Below are 24,989 nucleotides of genomic sequence, written 5' to 3' on the forward strand. Positions count from 1 at the left end.
CTCAGTGGAAAAAGCTGTAGTGGGTATAGTGGGTATCTTTTGATGGCAAATCCAAAGGCAATTGGTTTATATGGATTTGGGACTCAGAAAGGAGGCATGGGTGAGCAAAAGACCTGGTAGCCAATGGTATGAATGTGATCATGAGACCTTAGGCAACACATTCAATTATTGGAGGAGATTTTATCATAATAAAAGAGGTCCAGGGCCACTTGTGTGGCTCATTTGATTAAGCATCTCTTGATTTTGGCTCAGGTCATGATCTCAGGGTCATGAGATTGAGACCCACATTGGGCTCCGCGCTGAGCATGGAGCCTGCTTGGGATTCTGTCTCTCTCCCTTTTCTCCCTCCTCTCCCTCTGCCCCTCTCCCCCCACCCTCACTGCCCCTCTGTCTCTCAAATAAACATTTAAAAATAAATAAATAGCATTTTAAAAAAGAAAAAGAAAAGAGGTCCAATACATGCCCTAGAGAATGTAACATAGAAGAGGCAGCCAAATAAGATGAGCTCACAAAGGAGCCTCAGAAGAAATAACTAGTAGATCTAGAGAGCAAGACAAGAAACCAGCCAGCTGTGGAACTTTCCATCAGTAAAGCAAATGTAGATAACTCAGTAAAAGATTGCAAACGCTGTCATCTATCTCATTATAAAAATCATCGACTTTAAGCGATTTTATTTTTGTTAAAAATTATGATCATTTTGTAAGTCACCTAAAACTGGAGGCCTATGTGTACACTGAGTGCCATTTAGATATTAAGTCTTGATGAATCTTGAGACTTGATATCAAGAAGTCAGCAGATAACAGTGTCATGGAGGCATACAACATGCCTCTGTTAGGTAGCTTAACACCAGGTACCTTAACATAGGTACCTAATGTTAACATTAGGTAACTTGGCCTCAAAACTGTGTCGGGGCGAACCAATGACCCGTAAGCAGCAGTAGGATCCAAGAACACACTGGCACTTTCCTCTCAGTCTCATGGAATCTGGAGGCATGGCAAAATTTAAGCAGCTTTCTCCTAATGGCTGTAAAGGAAGATCTTCAGAGGCAAGGCACATTTGAGTTAAGGCCAGTTGATGGAGGACATGTCCCTCCAAGCAGTTGAAGGAGTTTGCCCCAGAGAGGCTACAAGAAGGGTCAGGTTGTTTTGTTACTGGGATACTTGACTTGGGGTTGGGGAAAGAAGGAAAAAGCAGCTGATGGTTTTACAGGATGGATAAGCAGAGAAACCAGCATGGGGGGCTTGGCGGGGGTGGGTTATGAAGGATGGTGCAAATGAGGGATATTCTATCAGCTTATTTCCCAATCACACATTTTGGATGCTACAACCAGTGTGAGCCTCCAGGTGCCATGATTATTATGGCCTGCATTTAGCTGACAGTGGTTCTGGAAGGGGAGAAAGTAAACCAAAACCTTGGGAACTACATACAGAACTTTCATTACTGCCGGCTGTTTATTTTGTGACTGGGAAATTACAATGCATGGAAGACCCTCACAAAGGAGTTTGATCCTTGCGATAGAGAGCTTGAAGGGCTGCTGGGAAACCAAAGAGCAAAGGCTGGGGTAGAAAAGGAAAGCCAAATGGAAATCTCCTTCACAAAGAAGCCCTAAGGAACTCTGCCAAGCTTCAGGAGGGTAGAGATAGAGTGGTGACTATATGAGCAGCAAAGCCTTACTGTTTCCGCGGATGTGGTCTGCCTTCTCGTGGTTGATAGCTCTTGCTGTTCTGTTGCCTTTTATGTGTTAATTTTTCATGCCTTATTTCAAACAGCATCTGACTCCCATTAGGATGATCCTAAGGTAAGGGATTGTGTAGCAGCTGGCTGCCATTTTCACAGCAGCGTCTGCACATCTTTCTTTGAAATGTTCTTGCTCAGTGATGTGATTGAGAGGCCAATAGCCAGAACGTGTTCAAGGATAAATGGTTTACCTTAATAGTGGTAGAAAAAAAATGCAAAGGATAAAAACCAGGCAGGGACAGAAATGAAATAATTGATGGTTGGTTAGCCCTCTCCTATGAAATTTGAAGATTCAGGCAGATTTGTGATCACCTTCAAAAAGTTGTGATCATTGGAAATAATTCATAAAACTGAAAAATTGCTCATGAAGTAATAGTCATGTTACTTGCATGGTTCCAAGCCTGTGCAATGTCTTCTGTTAGGGCAGAGGAAGACAGTGGAGGAAGAGGAAGAACAGGAAAGAAGAGGGAACCATGTATATGTTAAAGGTGCATTCAGATTTTGAACAACTTTTGATTGCTTTAGACACATTTAATTCAAACTCTAGAACTTTATTCCATTAAGTGTGGACTCTGGGGATTTGGGGAGACAACAAGAATGCACAGCAGAATATGTAGAAGACCAGATCATGAGCCCAATTGATACAATTGTAGAGTGCCATAAGTTATTTCCTGATTTCTTTAAACTTAAGAAGAACTTCAGACTTTCCATTCCAGGCCATACTCCTTTTTTGCTAGCTATTCTGGGCTAGTCACTAGCTTTTAGAAAAATGAATTTAGTAATGACTACTCTTGCCCATTACATTTTTTTCCAAAAAGCCCATGAAGCATCCTGAGTGAAGAATTAAAACAATGGATGACTCCCTGGGGTAAATTCCTGTTCTAAAACCAGTTCTACATATAGAACAGAATATTAGAATTAAATTGTGGTGTCCACTCGGGTCCCATCACCACAACAAGGAAACTGTTTTGAAGAGTGTATGGGTGTGAGGATGATCAGTGATGTTGTGTTGTGTTAATAACCATCATGCTGTGCAAGACAGTGCGCGAGAAATTGCTTTTAGCTTACCTCCGTACTATCTAAAATTTTGTTAGATTAGCAGCTACACAGGAGGAGAATATCTAACATAGTCTATTAGTAAAAATCCTTTCCTGTGCCTTTGCAAGTGAAGGAGCCCTTCATTACGTAGTGTCTGCTAGTTCAGGGATTCCATTTCCATTGTTGCCCCATGATGGATCCTGAGCACCCAGGAGGGCCTCTGCAAATATTCCAGCTGGTCTGCAAAGGGCTCAGATGAAAGTCTCCCCAGTGGCTTACCTCCTAAAAATGTAAGTTCCTAAACTGTCTGCTTTTTGCCTTTATAATTCTTTTTTTTTTTTTTAAGTTTATTTATTTTGAGGGGAGGAAGGGCAGAGACAGAGGGAGAGAGAGAATACCTAGCATGCTCTGCACTGTCAGCTCAAAGCCCAACGCAGGGCTTGATCCTAGGATCATGACCTGAGCCAAAATCAAGAGTCAGATGCTCAATCAACTGAGCCATCCAGGTGCCCCTTGCCTTTACGATTCTTAACGTTACAAGATTTCATTTTACTTTTGTTTTTAAAACCCGATATTTGCATTCTTAATTTAAAATGTCTTTTTATTTTAGAAAAGTTGATCTAAAACCATATTAGTCTTCTCTAAAACAAGTTTTCCCAGTAAATTATATCCATCTCCCAAAGCACTAAGAAATATGTCCCTTCTCTCATTTCTTTGCCTCTATGTGCAGATGTTACTAATAGTTTCACATAGATTCTTCAGCTGGTGTTTAAAGTTAAAAGCAAAGCCATCTGATACCATTAAAAGGCTAGAGAAAATGGTATCTGATGTGCCTGACTTGGACTCTTTCTCCTTAGTCTCTTGTCTTCAGGCTGTTGTAGATGAGACAGACGTGGGTTAAGGCCGTTACTATCTGCATGTGGGGTACATCAGGTTAAGGACTCTTGATTATCCAGACCATTCTGCCTTTTGTACACACACCTTGGTATGACTCTGAGGATGCAGGATGAAAGTGAGCTTGTGACGTGAGGAGAGCAGAAGACTAATGCATTAAGGTATTAAGAAGAATTTTCAGGGTGCCTGGGTGGCTCAGTCAGTTAACCATCCAACTCTTCATTTCAGCTCAGGTCATGATCCCAAGGTCGTAGGATCGATCCCCCACACCAGTCTCCATCGTGACACTGGGGAGCCCACTTGGGATTTTCTCTCTCTCTCTCTCTCCCCCTCTCTCTCTGTCCCTCCCCCTGCGCTAAATAAATAAGTAAATAAATAAACTTTTAAAAAAAAGAAGAGCTTTCAGTTTTTGGGTCTTCCTATGTACCCATCTCTGTGCCAAATTCCAGACATAAATTATTTAAGCTGAATCCTCCCAGCAGCCCTGAGAAATAGGTGGTACTATGCCCATTTGACAGATGAGGAAACACAGGCTTACGTTAAGCTTGTGTGATTTGAATGCCGTGCTTTTGAACTGCCGTCCTGTGCTGCATGTAATTTATATTGAAGGGGAGAGGGTGTTTGTGTGTGCATGTATATGCATATCTATGCACTTTAAAGATGGAGGAAAGCATTTTGGTGTCCTCTCCACCCTCAACTGTGGTAGGGTCCCAATGTGGATCCTTATATGTTATGTTCCATGAAAGGAACAAACCGCTAAAACAGGGGGACAAGATTAGAAAGCTGACCCAACCAAGTTAAGCATAGGTCATAACTGTCTCGGTGCATGAATGTGTAGTGCATCATTTCACCTCTTTTAATTCTTGCTTTGTCTCTGTGCATTAAAGTTTCAATTATCCACGTTAACGGAGAGAATGCAGACATGAATAACTAAAGACCCGGTAATCTAAGGAGCAGTTCCGTAGCAGTTTGCCATTTATATGTGATTTGTGTGCGCTAGATTTATTTCCCTAATCTGTTTGCTTAGTCATCCCAGAATAGTAATAGATGGGTCTGTCCCAAGAGCAAAGATCTAAGTGGATTATCCACAGGGGAATACAGACAGTTAATTCATCAGGAAGAGCTTTTGATTTCATTTGAAAGCATAGCTTCAGACCGCTGACACCTTTTCTTTTTTTTTCCCCCTGAATTCATTTAGAACTTATGCTGTCAGGAGGATAAGAGATGCCTTCAGAGAAAATAAGAATGTAAAGGATCCTGTAGAAATTCAAACCTTAGTGAATAAAGCCAAAAGAGACCTTGAGATAATTCGTCGACAGGTAAGATGGTTCAATGATGTCCTGTCTTTCATTAAGCGCTGTAAGCTTTGACATCTCCTTCCTAATTGGACATCACTGCTTTCGGTGTTTATGATTTATACCACAGGGCCATGAAACTCTGTTCTTTTTACTCATATAGACACAGAAAGATGACCTATCACATTACTGAACTCAAGAAGAACCTAAAGGAAAATATCAGCTTTCCAGAATTTCCAGGGGACGCATCCTTCTGGGAAGCTGCGTTCTCATAGTTCACTCAAGGTTGATCCTTTAAATATGGGAAACGTTTTAAAAATTTTGTCTCTTTGTAAGATATATTTACACACTTATGCGTTGACATATGTCAAAGAACATAAATATATTCTGCTTTTCCTTGTATTTTAAAATCGTAATTCAAGGTGATGTTGCCCTTTTCTTGAAGACACCATCCTGGTGAGTCGTTGCCACATGGAAGGTGTATCTGCAGGTGCAAATGGTGTAAAGCACAGCTGCTTAGCTAGTGAGCCCATAACAGACCCTGGAAGGTGTTTTTGTCTTCATCGTGTAGAGGTGCCAGGGATCACGCTGATTTGTGCTTGCTTTTCTCCTTCTCATGAGGTGGAGTGGGGCATCTGTAGCAGCATGGTCTCCTGGGTAGTGTCATTTGTCCCTCTTTCTGCAAAATTAATTAAAGAGCCAAAGGCCAAGCAGCCTGCTATCAGTTGGTTTTCTCACTCTCTAAAAAAATCATCCTTTTCACTACTTTTCTTTGATTTAACAATAATCACACCATAAGCTCCATTTCTGCTTCTGTTCATCTGTCTTACTTGCAGTAAATTTGTTTATAAAGTATGGAAGGGAAACCCCTTATCATTTCCCTAGGTTCTGCCTAGTGTTATGGAAAGGGCTTGTTTTGTTTTATTTTGTTTTGTTTATTTAAATCCAAGTTAGTTAACATGTAGTGTAATAATGATTTCAGAAGTAGAATTCAGTGATCTATCACTAACATGTAACACCCAGTGCTCATCCCAACAAGTGCCCTCCTTCATGCCCATTGCCGATTTAGCCCATCCCCCACTCAGCACCCCACCAGCAACCCTCTGTTTTCTGTATTTAAGAGTCTCTGGTGGTTTGTCTCCCCCTCTCTTTTTATCTTACTTTTCCTTCCCCTCCCCCATGTTCATCTGTTTTGTTTCTTAAATTCCACATATGAGTGAAATGATATTTGTCTTTCTCTGACTAATTTTGCTTAGCATAATACCCTCCAGTTCCATCCACATTGTTGGAAATGGCAAGATTTCATTCTATTTCATTGCCGAGTAATAGTCCAGTGTGTGTGTGTGTGTGTGTGTGTGTGTGTGTGTGTGTGTACCACATTTTCTTTATCCATTCATCAGTCAATGGAGATTTGGGCTCTTTCCATAATGGTAGCTGTTGTCAGTAGTGTTGCTATAAACACTGGGGTGCATGTGCCCCTTCAAATCAGTATTTTTGTATCCTTTGGATAAATACCTAGTAGTGCAATTGCTGGGTTATAGGATAGTCCTGTTTTTAATTTTTTGAGGAACCTCTATTCTGTTGGAAAGGACTTGTTTAGCATCATCAGGAAATACCAGCTTGGCTGACAGCATGTCATATCACAATATATGACATACATATACACATCCCTAACCCTTCTTCATGCTTGACTCTAAACAGAATTCAAAAAAGAAAAAAAAGAAGAAGCTATAGTATGCACTGTAGTTTTCTTTTTATGTCACATTTGAAAGTCTTGCAATCTGATGAAACAGTCCCTTCTAGAATAACCTTTCAGATTCTGATAACCCTTCATGAGTTCTACAGTTATCTAGCAACAGAATAACTTGGGCACATCTGGACAAGCCTAGGAAATGATCTTTAAGGAAGGGCATGAAAAGATAATAGGAGTCAGAAAAAGAAACTGATCTACACATTTGCATGCACTCTGATAGTGACAGGTAAAAGAGTTGTCATTTTGAAAACTCTAGGACAATGGCATTTCCTAGACATCAGTGGCTGAATTTTATGGGATCCTTTAGCACTGGAACTTGGAAAAGCAAGCAGCCTGAGTCCTTATTTCACATAAACTCAGAGAGATTCAATTCTTTGGCACTTTCTTATGTGGAAGTTGGCAAGCGTCTCCCAAACAGGCTGGCTTCATCTTTCTGTGTAAAGTTGCACAGAGTAGAAACTGCTTAGAAAAGGTGCCTGTAAGTACTCTGTGCCACTATTTCTTCTGTTATGTAATTGTCTGTGTCTTCTCCTGTTTTGAAATGCTAAAACCACCTTTCAAGAACAAAAAGACTAGACTAGCTCTTATCACACATCCCCAGTAAATCCATGCTCAAAACAGACTCCAACTCTGCAGTCATGGGACATGTGCTGGGGCCAGGGCGCCCTCCCTAGGACAGCCTGGCAAGTGCACCTTCCTTGACCTTGGAGGAGTTGTGCTGCCTAAAATTATGTTATCCCTGAAGACTCTGCTCATGCTCAGAATGGTTCTGACAAATGAAAGCATTCCTATTCCATTAGAGAACTCATTAGCCATTTATAAGTCAACAACGTTTCTGTTCACTTCCCTGTCTTGTCAAGAGTATTCCTGAATCCAGGAATTTACCATGGTTAGCTTATGAGATGTTAATGTTACTGACTCCTCTAGCTACCTTGCTGAAAGCTGATATGAGTTGACCTTGGCCTAAAGGCCCAAAATAAAGCAGTGTCTGTATTTTCTTCACACCAGCTGCTATAATAGCTGTCTAGCTTGCCTCCCTGATTTCCCTCGCCTGAATGATCTATTCTCCACACACTGCCAGAGTGATCTTTTTTTAAAAGGAAAATTAGAGCAGGTTGTACCCCTGCTCAAAACCCTCCAGAGGCTTCATAGCACCATGGCAATAAAATCTGAAGTGCTTAAGAAGTCCTCACAGCCCTCCATTGCCTACGTCTCCCTCACACTATTTCAGATTCCATCTTGATGTCCCCAAAACACCCCCGGCTTGTTCCCGTTGCAGAGGCTTTGTACCTTCTGCCTGGAATACTCTCTCCCCAGACCTTCCCACTGCTCGATTCCCCTTTTCACTCAGATTTTTACTCCAATTTCACCTTCTCACAGAAGCCTGTCCTGACCACACTGTCTAAAATAACCTTCCTTCTGTCATTCTGTCCCTTATCCTGCTTTCATTTTCCTTATGGCATCTATCAGTCCTGAAAATAACATTCCTTATTGCCTTGTCTGTTTCCTCCTCTTCTGTGAGGGTAGGGATCTCCCCTGTCATGGTCACCAATGCCTAATTGCAAGAACACAGGCTCTGGGTCCAGCCTGCCTGTGTTCAAGTCCTGACTCAGGCTACTAACTATGTGATCTTGAACCACATATTTAACCTCTTGGTGCCTAATGTAAAATTCAGATAAGAACAGGCTCAACTTCATGGGTATGGTGAGCATCAAATAATATATGTGAAGCCCTTGGGAACATACTGGCACATAGTATATACTTGATATTGTACTATTGTTATCGGGAGTATCTAGTAAAACTCTTAATAATCCTCTGTGGAGGGTGCCTGGGTGGCTCAGTCAGTTAAGCATCCAACTCTTGGTTTCAACTCAGGTCATGGTTTCACGGTTCATGGGCTCGAGCCCGGCACTGTCAGTGCAGAGCCTGCTTGGGATCCTCTCTCTCTCTGTCTCTCTCTCTCTCTCTCTCTCTCTGTCTGTCTTTGTCTCTCTCTCTCTCTCTCTCTCTCTCTCTCTCTCTCTCCTTCCCCTGTTCGTATACTCTCTCAAAATAAATAAATAAACTTTAAAAAAATAAAATAAAAAAATAATCCTATGTGGACTAAAGGAATATGTGAAGAGTTTGGCCCCTGGGATCACACATCTCAGCCAAGGGGTCTATGCCACAAAAATCATGGTGTCTTGCTGGCTACCCAGAACCTTCCTTCAAAGAGAATGAACCATAAAGGGAAGGTGGAAACCTAATGAGGCCCTTAACCTCCAATCTAATGAGACATAACTGATACGAGCAGTAATATGCTTCTATCAGGTCCCTCTTCCATTTGCATCCTTGGACCCAAAGACCATCCACCAGGATGCATATCCATCTAAGCATCATTTTTCCATGGATAAGAAAGCCCCTGGCCACCTTCCCAGCTGCTACATACACACATCCTTAAAGGCAGTGCTCAAAGCGGAACCCTCCATCCAACTTCTCTCCTCTCTCAACACTGTTTACCTCTTCCTGCTTTCCAGTCAGTCTTTACAGTGGATCTTGCTTTCTGCCAATGCTTCTTCATTCCCTCCAGTCAGCTGTGATGCTAACAATACAGCTGTACTCATGATACGATTGTGAAGTTTTAAAGAAGTCTCTGAGCAAAGATTTTCTTCTGGCTTTTTTGGGTAGAGAACCAAGGTGCAGGCTGGATGCCTTAGAGCTTAGAGCAGACTCAGAAGTTGAAGGACATGAACTCCTAAGTCAGTAAAAACTGAAGGATAAAGATTAAGTCATTCCCCAGTTTTGTTCCCCAGATACTTAAGGACATCAACCCAGCTTAGCATCTCCTCAGAGGTCTTTCTTCTTTCGTATCCTTAACGCTCAGAGATCCCGTCTCATTGTGGCAACCCTGGAGGGTGCTAGTTGGCATCAGTATTTCTCATTAGTCCTGCACACCACTCCTGAGGATTACTCTCATTTCAAGAAGTGGCATGGCAGATTGTTTTTCCTCCATTATGACCAAGTCAGACTCCTTTTGCTCCCTCTCCATAATTATGGCCCACTGAATAGAAACCTGACGTACACTTGTTCTTTCTTTGACATTCTTGGACCAACTGTCCCCTGAAAATTATAATCTAGTCTATCAGTCCCCAATCTCTTTCCAGAGACAAGCATCATCTCATACCCCATAACTAGTAGAGGCATCCTTTTACCTTTCTTAAATTCCCATTATTTCCATATAAAATGGTCCTATAAAGACAGATTGATCCTGGCAGCTTGTATGAGTATTTCCTCTCTGCTGAAAGCAGGTTCTGGACTAGCCCCCACTAACCCTAGCTTCCCTGTCTGCTTCCCAAACAGGATCAAAAAGTTGGAAAGGCCTTCTGTGTATGTGCCAGATGGTGCCAAAAAGGATGCCCAAAAGATGGACTATATATGTGTAGGGTTGGGCAAAAAGGTCTCACACAATCTGGACAGCAAAGAAGTACATAAGGACTTTCTACCTCAGAGGTTACAAAAGGCCCCTTAGATGTTGCATATCAGAAATAAGAACAAGAAGGTCATCTTGGTTCTTTTTTTCCATTTTGCTGTTCTGACGGTATTCCTTTTGATAAGGCACTGATTAGAATTAGCCCTCAGTTAATCATTCCCACTCATTATAGTTTGTCATGCCCCTTTGGATTTTGAACAACCAGAGCCTTATTTTGTATCACTGCTTCCATGCTCTACACCTTTGCTACTTGAGGTCACCCCTCTCCAGACCCGCAGCATTGCTACCACCAAGGGGCCCTCTTCCCCTGTGTAGTTCATAGAGATTTGTGGTCGTCATAGTGAAAGTATTTTCCAAACATTCTGAAATAGAGTTATCGCCTTTGTTATATACCCAGCTAAATAGCCACATGTCTGTGAGAGGAGACATGGAAGAAACAGCCGAGGGTGGGAAACTATAACTACAGCAAGGAGGCCAGACCAATCTTTGTATATGTTGACAAAATTTCCTTGGATATGCAAATTAAGGTTGTGACTTTAGGAATTCTTAGCTACAGCCTAAATGTGTAGCAACTTTTTCTTGAAACCTGGTGAAGTGCAGAGTTTGGGTTTGTTTCCAGCTACGCGACATTCTCACTGTTCATCAGAGTGCATCCCATGATGCATACCATGAAGACCAGGCTCTATGTTCTTGGGTAGCAACACACCTACATAACAGAAAGGGTGTGTGTGTGTGTGTGTGTGTTTGTGTGCATGCGTTTGTGATTGACTCTTTTCTTACACAGTTAACCAAGTAAAACCACAATCTCTAGGAAAGGAACAACTATTCCCTGTTGAGAGGTTCCCAACCACCACCTTAACTAGGCTAGCAGATTTAGCACTAAATTTACATCCAAATGTTTGCTTCCCCTACCAGGGATGGTTGTACATGCGCTGATAAGGAATGCATCCCAGAAAAGGAGGTTCGAGTGTAACTTCAGCATTTCAATGAAGTATTTGTTGCTGTGGTAGGTAATTTTACGTGCTGGGTGACAACAAGGTTCTGGAGTCATACCAGCCTTGCCAGCAGCTTTTCAGTGACAACAATTTTTTTTTCTAATACTTTCCTGAAGGAAGGATTTTTTTTTTTTTTTTTTTTTTTTTTTTTCATTTTAGAGAGAGCTTAAGCAGGAGAGAGGGGCGGAGGGAGAGAAAGAGAGAGATAGAAAAAATCCATGCTGAGTGTGGAGCTCTCCCTCTCCCGGTGCAGGGCTCAATCCCATGACCCCAAGATCATGACCTGAGCTAAAATCGAGTTCTATGTTCATCCAACTGAGCCACCCAAACGCCCCAGTGATAACAATTTTATACCACATTAGTCATTCTTAAGCCAGTGACGGCTTTGCAGGAGGGGCTTGGTTTGCTTTGGTTTGGTTTTTGACAAACAACTTTTTTACATATATTTTTCCTTCACATCCAGTTAAACAGAGTTGCTTTCAGTTTAGAAACATTGATTATGTCTTTTTTTCTTTAGAAAAAAGTCTTTACCTGAATATTTATATAACTTCATTGCTGTTTTTACAACAAAAAAGTTTTAAACTGATTCATAGAATCCATCCAGTAACTTATGAAATTGAAATCCATTTCTCAAGAAGATGCAGTTATGGCTGAATGTATTTGATGCTTAGAGTACAGCATGAATAAGAAAAAATCCTTCATTCATCTGTGTTCATCTCTCCAAAAGCAAAAGAATCCATTTGACGTTTTCAGTAAATATCGAAGTTAATTGTTTAAAAAAAAAAAAAGCTTCCCACATTCCCACAGAACCTTCCACCCAAGAAAGAGCAGTTTCAATGAATGGCTCCTGGAATCGGCTGAGTCTTCCTTTAGTCCAGTGAGGAGATGCTATCAGGAATGTTCCTTCCACTGCTGGTGATGACCCCTGTGTCAGTCAGCTGCTGGTTGAACTAACATGAATATTGCTTTCATGTGGGCTGGTGGTGGTGACAGATGTGCTCTTGCTGTTAAAGGTGAGGTGAGACTCTCCAAAAAGATAAGAGGACAATACTAGGGATCAAGTGGAATAAGAGGAGAAAAATCCAGACCTGGCAGATCTGATGAGATGCTTTATATTGGCACATGGTGGAATAGCACTGAGCAGTCTGTTAGTGAAGGCGAAATAACAGCAGCGTCAACCAATGTCACACTAGGCACCCGTACAAAAGATGGCTGGGACATGAGAACCCCTTTGCTGGGGCTGCTTTGCGCTTCTGACATCAGGATGCCTTTTGTGTTGGCAAGAGGGGCTTCCTCTTCCTGGGGAAAGCTTTCTAGTGTTAGGTCAGTAACATCCCCCTTCTTCCTGCTTACCTCACTGACTACAGTCACTGAACAAGGCTTATGAAGACACTTGGAATTTTTATTTTTATACATGCTTGCTGGATACTTTCATCTTCTTTTCTTCTGTCTCATTGGACACCAAGAACCATCTTCTTGGAATCCGATCTCATCCACATCAGAACAGTCATTGAGAATTCCCATAAAAAGCCCATCTAAAATTAGACTTTCATGGGCAGCTTTTTTGTCACACACAGGACAAATCCAAGCGGGCTTCTCATTCATTTGCAGATAAAGGGCACCATCAAAACACTATAGATGTGTACCAGTCACTGCGTGGCATGGGATTGTCGGCCTCATTTTCCTTAAAGGGCACCTCAAGGATACCTGAAGGAATTTCACTATCAGGAGCTGCAGTTAAGTTTTTCTTTAATTAGTTTTCTGAAATGATCAGCGTTTCTAGTATCTTTCATCTTTAGTCTCTAAAATGACATGGTCGATGTGAGCTGTAATACAAGATATACAGACATGGAGTAGTTCTTTCCAATATCTTTTTTTTTTTAATATTTATTTATCTTTAGGGAGGGTCAGAGAGAGAGGGAGACACAGAATCCAAAGCAGGTTCCAGGCCCCAAGCTGTCAGCACAGAGCCTGACGTGGAGCTCAGAACTCACAAACCATGAGATCATGACCTGAGCTGAAGTCAGACACTTGCTTAACTGAGCCAACCAGGTGCCCCAATTCTTTCCAATTTCTGATGCCCAAGAATGGAAATCTGATTTGGCACAGCTGAAGACAACCCAACTAAAGATGTATTTGTGTTCAATCCTATTTTTAGGTGGTCATGCATAGCCAGGCAAAGGAAATGGCTTCCCATTCACTTTTATACATAGACCATTGAGGTGATTTTGTTCTTGAAAGCAACTTCTCTCTACCAGGCAGACAGCTGTAGGCAGTACAGCTAAACTTGTATTTTGTAATCTCTCCTATTATCTGGCAAAAAAAAAAAAAAAAATCCCTGAATATGCATTTCTCTCTAACTTGTGTCAGAACAAAAATAAAAACTTGTCTTGAAATCGTTGAACACTGCTTTGAGCTAAACTCATGGGCTTGATGAGAACATCAGGAACATCATAAAAGGGCAGTTTTTTTTTAAATGCACATCAGGATGGACAGGAGGAATTGGGGGAGATGGCTGCATCTCAAACATGAGCTTAGTATTTTGAAGCAGCACGGAACCAACAGGAGAGGTATCGTGGGTGTGGTATCATAGAGTTGGAAGGCAACCAGTGGATTCCAGCTATGGCCAAGTCAGGTTCTACATACAGGATGAGCTGTCATCCATATTGAAACCAATGGCTTGATTATAGATAAACTAGAAAGTGCTTCAAGAGACAGTGGGTATCCACATCTCTATAATTTTTGGATTTTAGTCTGAGCCACAAGACTACAGCCACTCTTCTGTAAATGAAACAATTATCAAGAGACCATGCTTGTGTCCATTTTATGTTGTCCAGGAAAGCCTTATAACAAGTGTAGTTCAGATCCCCTAAAACTAGAACCGTATTCAGATTGGCTAAAATGAAAAACAGTGAGAACACCAGAGGCAGGTGAGGATGCAGAGAAACTAGATCACTGCATACGTTGCTGGTAGGAAAGTGAAATGGTACACCTCTCCTGAACTCGAAATCTGCCAACTGTGGGTGCTACCGCCAGAGCACCCCTCCCACCAGCACCCACGATACCTCCAGCACCGTCCTAAGCTGGACCCTGCTGGCAACAGGGATGCAGCTGACCAGCAGGGGAGCAACACCCCACCAAACTAGGCCTTTTTATAATAAAATGGTTCAAGTAATGAATATATGAAACTGCAGTTATAGGGGCGCCTGGGTGGCTTAGTTGGTTGAGCATCCAACTCTTGATTTCAGATCAGGTCATGATCCCAGAATGGGGCTCTGCACCGGGCATAGAGCCTGCTTAGGATTTTCCCTCTCTCTGTCCCTCTCCCTCTGCCCCTTCCTCCCGCTCACATGCCCCCCTCCTCAAAACATAAAGAATAAATCTCAGTGGTAAGCAGTTAAGAACAGACTCCATACAGCCATTAGAAATAGTAGGAAAGAGGTTGATCTTACTGGTAGCCAGCATTTCTATGTGAGAGGAAGCATTTTCACCGTTTCTTAGCTTGCACCTAATTACTTTGTCAGTCACTAAAAGCAATTTGCCCAGTTTATTGGCATTTGGGTGGTGATAGATGAGAGTCTCTGCAACCAAATTTTTTTTTACTTTTGTTTACTATTTTATGGTTTAGTCTTTACATGACCGTTCTAGAGAAATGTCCACCAATAACATTTTTAGCATGCATGTCATGAAATGAGAAGTTCATGAACGATGTCTGTCTTCTTTCACCACCAGTCACTGCAACATCCGTTTTAGTGCCCCATGTAGTAGTTAAAACTTAACTTAGAAGTGATATCTCGGGGCATCTGAGTGGCTCAGTCTATTGAGCGTCTAACTCTTGATCTCAGCTCAGGTCTTGATCTCAGGGTCATGAGCTCAAGCCCTGCATTGGGCTCTGTACTAGACATGAAGCCTACTAAATAAATAAGTAAATAAATAAAGTTCAGGATTGTTAATTTTATGGTGCTTTTTTTTACCATAAACAATAAAAAATATCTCCCCACCCCCCGGCCCCCAACAAAAGAATTATAGCTAGTCATCCATTTTTTTTCTTAACTGGGAAAAATAAAATTAAATGCTTCAGACATTAGTATTTAAGCATAGGAGGCTTAAGTCGTCTGAAGCTTGAACAAGTGGATTTATATCTGTGAGCCTTCAGTTTCTTATCTGTAAAATCAGAAGATTATAGTCCGATTTCTAAGGCTACTTCCAGTTCTAAAATTCCATGGTCTAACATTTCACATAAATATCTGTCCCCTTCTTTATTTGCAGAAACTTACTGATATATTTTTTTTAGTAAACTACTCTATGCTTTGCATTCCTTGACCAATCTTTGCTAAGATCTTAACTCACTAGAGTTTAGGCTATAGATAAGCAAAGTTGTAAGCCAGCTATGTATTTATACCATCATAAATTTCAAAAACTTCTCTTGGTCTAACCTCTCTGCCACAAGGAAAGTCAGAAAATTGAATTATTTTATTAATGTCGCTAGCACCTCTGCTCTTAGCCTTCCTTTCTGATAAAATATACATCACCAGTACTAGAGCATATCTCTGAACAAAACATTTTCTTTCAAAGAAAATTAAGTAGCAATTCAAGAGCAATAATATGATAACTTGATAGGCAAGAAAAGGATTAAAATCCTTTCCTCAAGCCCCACCTTAATGTTGATACTAGTTTCTTCTTGATTGGATTTTTCCCTGCTCTCTGGGTGGCTTCTCAGCTGCATGAAATGCAATCTGTGAGATAAATCAAATGACACTGTATATTTTATAATTCTGTGCCCACAGTTTCTTTCCCTAGATATTTATCAAGCACCCACTCTATGCCATGTAATTATGAATTGACTTTATGAGCTTTTTGGAGGCAGAGTTGGGAATGGAATTTTGAAGTCCATCAGAACCTTGTAGAAGTTCTTTCTCAGTTTGATTCTTGGGAGACAAACCTTTTCTGTTCAATCCAGATCATACCTATTTGTTCATTTAATAGAACAGAAATATATGGACTCTGATAGGGTACCCCAGCAATACTTTCCCCTGTGTCTATATAGATCAACTAAGATTAGATCAAAAGATCTATCTACATATTTAAAAACTAATAAACAGTCAGAAGCAAAGGAGATTTAAGTACTCTATCTTGGACTTCAATAAAAATCCTCAGGAAATCAACAAGAATTTATATACAATGAGTCAATTGCCCCCTGAGTGAACCCTGTATCTTTTGGATATCTGAATTCTTTCAATGTGAATGAAAGATTCCCCAACCCCCTGTCAGATGAGAAGGGATGATTACTTTTATAGCTTGGCCTACATGTGACATTTTTCTTCAGCCTGTTCAATATATAGTTCCTCTACAGCTATAAAAAAAAGACTTCTTCATACAAGGATTGAAACCAATTTCTCTGCATTTTCTGAAAATTCCAGTACATCCTTGAGTCTGGGACGATAGTATTCCCACAGTTAGCATTCCTGTGGAAGAAATGCCTCTCTGTTGGAGATTGCCCAGCAAATTTGCTTGAGTCTTCCAAGGCTGACATGCATAAAACAAGATTCCATGTTCTTTCTAGAAGAAGCCTATCCCACCTCTGCATTTTTTCATATACAGCAATTGTTCTTTTTCATATTTGCATGTGCAGAAGAGCTGAAGAAGGCAGCAGTAACACTATTTATAGAAAGCTTTGCACGGGTTTCATTTGAGAACCTTTATTATCCTTCTCCCGTTGAGCCTACAAGAGCTGTTCACTCTTGAATTCCCTAAAGAACTATTTTTGTTGCTAAAGTATCTAAAGTGGAAGTAGATACCATCAACTCTGAAGCAGAAAGTACATTGATGTTCTAGGCAAGAAGTGGAAGTTGTCAATCTAAGCTCTGAGAGGAGCTTACTATGGGACCTTGGGGTAGCTGTTTATGGGCCTAATTTACCATATGTGTAAAAAGATGATTTTATTTATGAATATTGATGAAGGTGGTGGTGGTGGTGGTGGTGATGAGGTGTGCTTGTTGTCAGTGTGGTTCATTGTGTCCTCTTTAGGCACTGATACTACGTACTAAGCCCTTAGAACATGTTGTTTCAGTTTCTCACAGAGGCCTTGTGAGAAAGATACTGTTTTCCTCATGTGTTAGAGGAGGAAATTCAGACTGAGTGTGTTTGAATAACTCCCCGAGAACACACAATTAGGAGAATGGTGGGCCCACATGTCTTCTCACTTTTTTGGCCAGTTCTTAGAAGAGAGATCAAACTGTGGGTGGTCTGATCTTTACAGAAGCAAATAAGACATGGGAGATGGGAAAACAAGGCGAGATGTAGGTTTCCTTTTCTAATTGCTCATTTAGAATTTGTATTAGAAGGTAACAGTCTCTCTTCTGTAGACTCATGAATAGTTTATCCCTCTGAGCTGATCTCCTTTATCATTTCTCAAAAAACTCTCTCTCTCTCTCTCTCTCTCTCTGCCTTCAAAAGAAAAAAAAAAAAAATACAGAAACCACAGTCTGAAAATGTTAAAGTTCAGCCACCTTATTTAAGAAGTGTTTGCTCAGAATTTCCCCGTAGATCTGAAGGTTGCAGCTCCAAATGTGCTTTTCCTGACAAGCAGTAACACTCGAGTGCCCTTCACTGGAAACCTTTTGATGCCTCGCTGCTGGGGTTGTCCTTTCAAGTAATCAGTTAATTTCAGCCATGCTTATGCAGAAGATCTTGTCCCAAGATGACTAAGGAACAGTTTCACACCTTCTAGGAAGGGGGGGTCCAAGGGATTTACCCCATTTATGTTTGTGTTTCTATACCACATCCTCTCTGGTGGCGGGAAGCCAGTGTGCTCCCACGCCCAGCGTATGGATAAGAAAATGCACTCCTTTCTGAGCACTTGATATCTGCAGTTGGATTTTTATAAATTTGATGTGTTTCACTGGTATATATACATGAAGGCTAGATTCATTGGTGCTGTTGGAAAGATACCTCCTCATTATACATCTCTCAGTGTTAAAAACTATTGTTGTTTTATGCAGAGATGTAATAGGAATGGTAGCCAAGAGAAGAGGTTTTGAGTAACATACACCTAAACTGAAATCCTAACACTTACTCACTAGCCCTCTGGCCTTGGTCATGTTATTTAATTTCTCTTAAAATATTACCATCATTCAATTTTTCTACTAAAGGCAAAGGAATACCATTCTGAAGTTAATGTTAGTTTTGTACTTGCTTTGCTTTTAAAATACCAAAGCCGGGGCACCTGGGTGGCTCAGTCGGTTAAGCGTCCGACTTCGGCTCAGGTCACGATCTCACGGTCCATGAGTTCGAGCCCCGCGTCGGGCTCTGTGCTGACAGCTCAGAGCCTGGAGCCTGTTTCAGATTCTGTGTCTCCCTCTCTCTCTGCCCCTCCCCTGTTCATGCTCTGTCTCTCTCTGTCTCAAAAATAAATAAACGTTAAAAAAAAAATTTTTTTTTTTAAATAATAAAATACCAAAGCCAAACACGTCAGAAATTTTCTCTCTTCCCCAGTCTGGTAATTAAGGCTGTCATATCATGAATTGGTCTGTAGTAAATAATCAAAAGACTCTATTCTCTAAGATGTGGCACTGTAATAATCTTAGTTTTATTCAGTAATGATAGTGCACAATTAAATCAGTATTTTAAATCTTTTTCTTTTCCTCGAACATTTCCCCTTCATACAGCCTAAGAAATACTTCTCCCCACCCATCTCGACTTCTTAATGCAGTGAAAATAGCACCAACCAGAGGCCACAAAGATTCTCCTCAGTCTCAGAAATTAGCAGTTGCATCACCAGGAAGTCCATGACCCTTTAGGCCTCATCTGTAAAAAAGTAAGGAATTGGGTACATTGGTTTCCAAGATCTCTAGCAGCATAAGAATTTGTCTATGAATCCTAAGTTTAACTGCCTTGTCGAGATTGGACTTGGGGTTTCTTTCAGCAGATTATTGCATCTCACTAATAAGTGAGTACATTCCAGAATTGCCTACACAGAGCAATTGGACATGCCTCTGGAGCTCAGTGAAAACTCAGTCACTGAATGCTGGGTGGCCCAGGAGCCAGCAGACCTGGGGTCTGCTCCCACCCACCGTCAGTGGGTCAGTGGGCAGGCAGCTCCCCCTGTGAGTGAGGAGGGAGGTGCTCCATGACCATCTGAGGCCTCTCTCACACCGGACATTCTCTGATCCTGAAACTAATTGCTAATGATTGGTAGGTCCCAGAAACATCCCTGGGAATGTTGGATTTTGACCAAAGGTGAGTTATGTCACTGACCTCCTCTGTTTACTGAATTGACTTTAAAAAGAAACCCGAACTGCCCTGAGCTCACAGACAGCATGTTTTGTTGAGTGTGGGGGCGTAGCTAGGTTACGTAATGCTGGGTTATGTAATGTTCGTGCTTCGTTGTCAGCCTCAGCAGTGGAGCCGATTCGAGAAAACCCTTTGGCTGTACTTTGTGAAAGCTTTTAATACCCAGTGATGGCAGGAACGTTACCTGGGTCATGGTGACGTCAGGAGGCCTGTGAACTGTGCACAGAGCCCGCTGTTCTGTACATTCACAGACTGTACGTACCTCACTTACTAATGAGGTTTTCTTCACTGGGACCCAACGGTCCTCCAAGCCAGAGTGGGATGGGAAAGGGGACACCCAGAGAAAAGGCAAAAGGGAATGTTCCCCTTGCTTTGAACTAGGTTCTGAGCATTGCCAAGCTCAGTGTTTTGCTTTGCTTTTCCGCTCTCAGCTGCTGTTTAAGGTGTGCAGTTGTCTGCATAGCTATCCATGTTTTTTATAACACTGAAGTATTCTTACTGGAAATGTGTTTTAAAACTGAGTCCATGTTTCCCTACAAGACACTGACCACTCTCCTCTATTCTGGGCAGTTTCTGGATCTGTTAGGAAAACTGCTTGCTCCTGCCTGTTTCTGTGCCTCCAGAGCCTGTCCCATGGACAGTCCTACTTTATATCCTGCCTGTGCAGCTCAGTCTCTCTGAAGCCAAATTGCAGGATCCTTGAGGGGGTGGGGTGCTGTTGGACCAGCACTGCACAGGCACACAGCACATACCCAGTGAACACCTTTCTGCGTTCACCAGCTCCCCACGGGAAGGCCTTGAATACCCTTCCTCCTTCTTTCTTGCCTGCCCAAATCTTGTCCTCTGAGCCACCAGAGCACTGAAGTGTGACTCCACAGCATTGGCATGGCATTGCAATGGCATGTTAGTGAGTCTTGTCTGCCCTTAGCCTCTGACCTTCCAGGGAGATGGGGTTGTTTTCTTTTTTTATTTTTTTCTTTATGTTTATTCATTTTTGAAAGACAGAGACAGAGCACAAGTAGGGGTGGGTGGAGAGAGAGGGGGACACAGAATCCGAAGCACACTCCAGGCTCCGAGCTATCAGCACAGGGCCTGACACGGGGCTTGAACTCATGAACCGACAGATCATTACCTGAGCCGAAGTTGGTCGCTCAACCGACTGAGCCACCTAGGCGCCCCAAGAGACGAGGTTGTTTTCTTGTTCACTGTGATACTCCCAGGGCCTTATAGATACAGTAAGCACTCCATTAATGCTTCATAGTGTCAAGATAGCTTGATAGGAAGACACAGAGGATGATTTTAGCCTGAAACTCAGGAGGACCGGTGCTAGCCCAGGCTGTGCCTCTTACTCCTGGCCCAAGCAGCCTTGGCCCCTCTGACTGGAAGTCTTCTGATAATTGTTAGCACGTTTCTGAATACAAAGGGAGATGACACGTGCCAACACCCTCTGAAAATCAGCAAGGCCGCTCGAGTTCCCATTCAGTAACCAGCACTCGGGCCCTCAAAGATCCTGCTCTGGCTGAGGACACGGCCACCTCCTTTACCAGAAAGGAAGCCAGGAACTCCTTCTGGAAATTAGCGCATTTATTAGCTCTGCAAGACTAAGCTGAAAACAAAAGCTGGTCCGATAAGGTGAATTCCAACTGTACGAAACAAGGCTGTTAAACTGTGTGTTCACATTTCCTTACTCCACAAAGAGACATGAGGGCACGGGACCAGGGAGTCAGGAGTGGTTTCAGATCCTGGTTGTCGCTCCCTAGCTTTATGAACTTAGGGAAATGACTTCCTGTGGCACTCATTTCTCTGGTTACCTCCTTGTTGGGATGCGAGAAGACAAAGAAATGTGTGTGTGAAGCATGCAGCATGGTGCCCGGCCCATGGTCAATGTTCAATGAATGTAGCTGTATCCACGCTCCGGCTTGTTTTTTTTTTTTCCCATACATCTTTTAAAATCTCAAGTGCTGAAATGATGGAGATGTGGTACAGTTTGGTTTCAGATCTCTACATGTGCAGCGAGGGAGCAGCCACTGGCCCCTCTTCCAGGCAGTTCTGTTCTCTGGTCTCCTCCATGCTGACTCCTGAGGCTTTGCTAATCTGCAGGCTCTTGGCATATGGTACTTGTTGTAATGTAGGTCTGATTTTCCCAAATGCTTTTCAGTGGTTTCAGTGAAACTGCGAAGATTAAATTCCAAGTGACAGTTTCTATATGAAATATTTATCACATGCTGATAAAAGCATATCCACCAAATGGAACTGGGAGGGCCAAAGGGAAATTCAGTCCACATAATCTTACTTTCTTATTTTAAATGTTTCCATCACATTGCAGACTGCTGGGCAATGAAATGAAAGAAAGGCTATAGGAAAATAAAAATGGTAGGGAAGGGCCAGTTGGTTTTTGGAAGTGAAAAATGGGGGTGCCTTCATTTGAATAAATAAAGGTATCCTCAAATTCAGAATACGGGAAGACAGAACCAGGAGCCCTTAATGGGCCTGGCAAGCAGAGCAGACAATACAGATAGAAAGATTTGGCTTCACAATGGTCTTCTCATCCACGCTCATACACATAAAACAGTGCCTGATCAACAAGGTATGTCTTAACAGGTGGGTGAAGTTTTCCTTAGGTTGCTGCAATATTCATCTCAGACCATCTGTATTTATCCATAAGCAGTATTAAGTGTCTGCTGGGATGAGTTACCAAAGTAGGGGCAGAGATCAGTATTTGAGGAACTTGTCTTCTGATGACAGTTGATTGACAGACTTCATGCGTACATGTTCGAACACATGCCTTCGTAGAGGTAGACAAGTCATGAGAGTCTTATTGGTTTAATAGGGGTTTTTATCCTTGTCTCCTTAAGAGCAGAGACTATCTATCCCCACACTCGACCACAGTGCCTTACACACTGATAGTGCTTAGAAAATATCGCTGAATGAGTTATATGCTTTAATTCTAAAGGACTGAATTATATATGCTTGAATATCTTAGTAGTGGCTCAGTGTCATTCACTCTATTTATGGAATAACCTTTATCAGCAAAGCAAAAAGGCTTACCTGAGCTAACAAAATTTTAATCCATAACATGGAGCAGTAATTAGAACCATTACCGATTATAATAGCGCTCTCTTTGAGGCAGATAGTGGTCCTGACATACATACAGCCTTATGACAGTCTATTCATATTTTCTTGGGAGAATTGGGGAGAAATAAAGAGAGTGGGGGTGGGAACCAAAGCTTCTTTGGAGAGGCCTTTCAGAGCAATTCATTCTTGTCCAAACATCTGAGTGAAAAAGACTGTGCTGAGTTGGTCTGCACACTCCTACATCTTCCTTTGGTAGCCTCTTGGGCTGACATAAGGTTCATAATCCCTTCTGTTTTATATGTGAGGAAATCAGCCTGTCTGTGCTAGGTGGGGAATCAAATATAAGAACCAAGTACTACAACGTGAGCTGGGCTCCCCTTGCCTCTCTGGTCAGTTCTCCAGAGCTTTCTGGAACACAGATATTATAGACAAATATATTATGACTTATGCACCTTTAGCCTTTGGGGGAACTCTTTTTATGTGAATTCAGACATGCCCAAAAATGTAGGAAGGTCAAAAGCAGTCATGTTCTTGCCAGGATTCTTTGTTTAGACAAATCCATTATAAAAATTCAGAGTACCAAGAAAGTGTAATTAGAGGTTGATGGAACACTTATAAAAACTAATTCTGGTTATAGTTACTCGCTGACTGTGGAGACTACAGGGGTTAACATTTCATTATCTCCTACTGCATGCTACATGCTACATGCTACAGGCACGGATCATTTCGTTAACAACTACTCTGCAGCCTGTCCTTATTTTACAGGTGAGGAAACCAAGGCACAGGCAGAGGGGTTACGGAGAGGGAGATTCATTAGCCGGTAGTGGTTGAAGGCAGGGTTTGAGCTGAGGTCTTTTATCACCATCCCATGTGCCTGACAGTAGGATCTTTCATTGTATTTTAATAAATGAATTCTAGGGGCGCCTGGGTGGCTCAGTCGGTTGAGCGTCCGACTTCAGCCCGGGTCATGATCTCGCGTTCCGTGAGTTCGAGCCCCGCGTCGGGCTCTGTGCTGACAGCTCGGAGCCCGGAGCCTGTTTCAGATTCTGTGTCTCCCTCTCTCTCTGACCCTCCCCTGTTCATGCTCTGTCTCTCTCTGTCTCAAAAATAAATAAACATTAAAAAAAAAATTAAAAAAAAAAATAAATAAATAAATAAATAAATAAATAAATGAATTCTATAAAAATTTGATTTAGATATACTCTGTAGCCTTGGAAACCCCTTTCAACTAAAAGCCAGTGGGTGCTCAACATCAGGGAGTGGGTCTCCAGGAAAGGTGCCCACAGGACTGTGACTCCTGAATCCCTTGTCCTCAGGTCCTGATTCTCGAGAGAGAATAAGGTGCAGCGATCCCAAGCCCTCAGAGCTCTTCAAGATTTACTGATGGCGGGATCTGAAAGACAGATTGTTCCCTCCGGAGGTAGCAAACATGATGTCAGGGGTAAGCCAGAGGCCTGACCCAGAGCTGAGCGGAAGGCTGAAAAGGGAATTAAGTCTGGCCAGTGAAATGACTTACTCAAAGAAAAGGGATAGTTTGTGGCATGAGCAAATCAAACTTCCTGCTCCACAACCCCGGCCTCTGGTTGATGGCCATTTGAGGCTTTGGTATCAAGGCCAAGGATCAAACTTTTTGGCCAGTCAAGGAGGGGAGGAGGGTATGTGCCTGTGCATGCACTTGTGCACATAGGAGGAACCTTTTAGGCTTACAGTACCAAGGTTTGCTGGCAGTAAAAGGAAAGTAAATGAAGACTAGCACATTCTATATCAAATATACATGTTACTCGCACACCTCAAATACTTTAAACCATACACAAGTGAAGCTTTTTACTATCTAAGCACTTTTTAATGTTTGGAGAGAAAAACTATAACCTCAAAACAACCGTGATACGTTTCTCCAAGAAAAAGAAAAGTTTTAATCTTAATTTTAACACGTTTTGTGCTTATATGTTGTAGTATACATGGAATTTAGTTCAACTCTGCTTTATATTTTAAACTGTATTACTAGGGGAACCAAAGCCTGCCTGGCCTCTAGTAGGATCTTCAAAGGCAGGACTTTGCACCTTCTGCTAATGGGGCAGCCTTGATTGTACTGGGGAACCACCTGAGTGCCTTTACAAATCTCTGTGACCAGGCCCCTCCAAGCCAGCGGAATTAGAGACTCTGGGGGTGGGACTCAGGCATCAGCAGTGTTAAAACTCCCCAGGTGAGGGGCGCCTGGGTGGCTCAGTCGGTTGGGCGTCCGACTTCGGCTCGGGTCATGATCTCACGGTCCGTGAGTTCGAGCCCCGTGTCGGGCTCTGTGCTGACAGCTCAGAGCCTGGAGCCTGTTTCAGATAGAAGAAAAAAAAAAAAAAAAAAAAAAAAAAACTCCCCAGGTGATCTCAGTATGCAACAAAGGTTGAGAACCAGTTTATATAACCCTGAACGGCTACCTCCAACCT

General features: G+C 42.1%; 1 protein-coding gene and 2 pseudogenes across 4 annotated transcripts in view; 1 reads left to right on the plus strand and 2 right to left on the minus strand.

The window, feature by feature from the left end:
- The window catches only part of LYRM4 (LYR motif containing 4), a 170,909-nt gene that overhangs the window by 39,545 nt on the left and 106,375 nt on the right, over positions 1-24,989 (plus strand). For 3 of the 4 annotated variants that reach the window (XR_009604837.3, XM_060614897.3, XM_060614899.2), the window contains exon 2: positions 4,868-4,988. Coding sequence is in view for 3 of the 4 variants with exons in the window: in XM_060614897.3 (XP_060470880.3) it covers positions 4,868-4,988 (121 nt within the window). In the remaining variant the exon portion in view is untranslated. Of the gene's footprint in view, positions 1-2,908; positions 3,066-4,867; positions 4,989-24,989 lie in introns of all 4 variants that reach the window. The other variant, XM_060614898.3, reaches the window with a different exon arrangement.
- LOC144612730 (E3 SUMO-protein ligase PIAS2 pseudogene) lies at positions 12,142-13,031 on the minus strand (annotated as a pseudogene).
- LOC132666522 (E3 SUMO-protein ligase PIAS2 pseudogene) lies at positions 13,217-13,968 on the minus strand (annotated as a pseudogene).

Source organism: Panthera onca, chromosome B2 (assembly GCF_046562875.1).
Source record: "Panthera onca isolate mPanOnc1 chromosome B2, mPanOnc1 haplotype 2, whole genome shotgun sequence".
Taxonomy (NCBI): Eukaryota; Metazoa; Chordata; class Mammalia; order Carnivora; family Felidae; genus Panthera; species Panthera onca.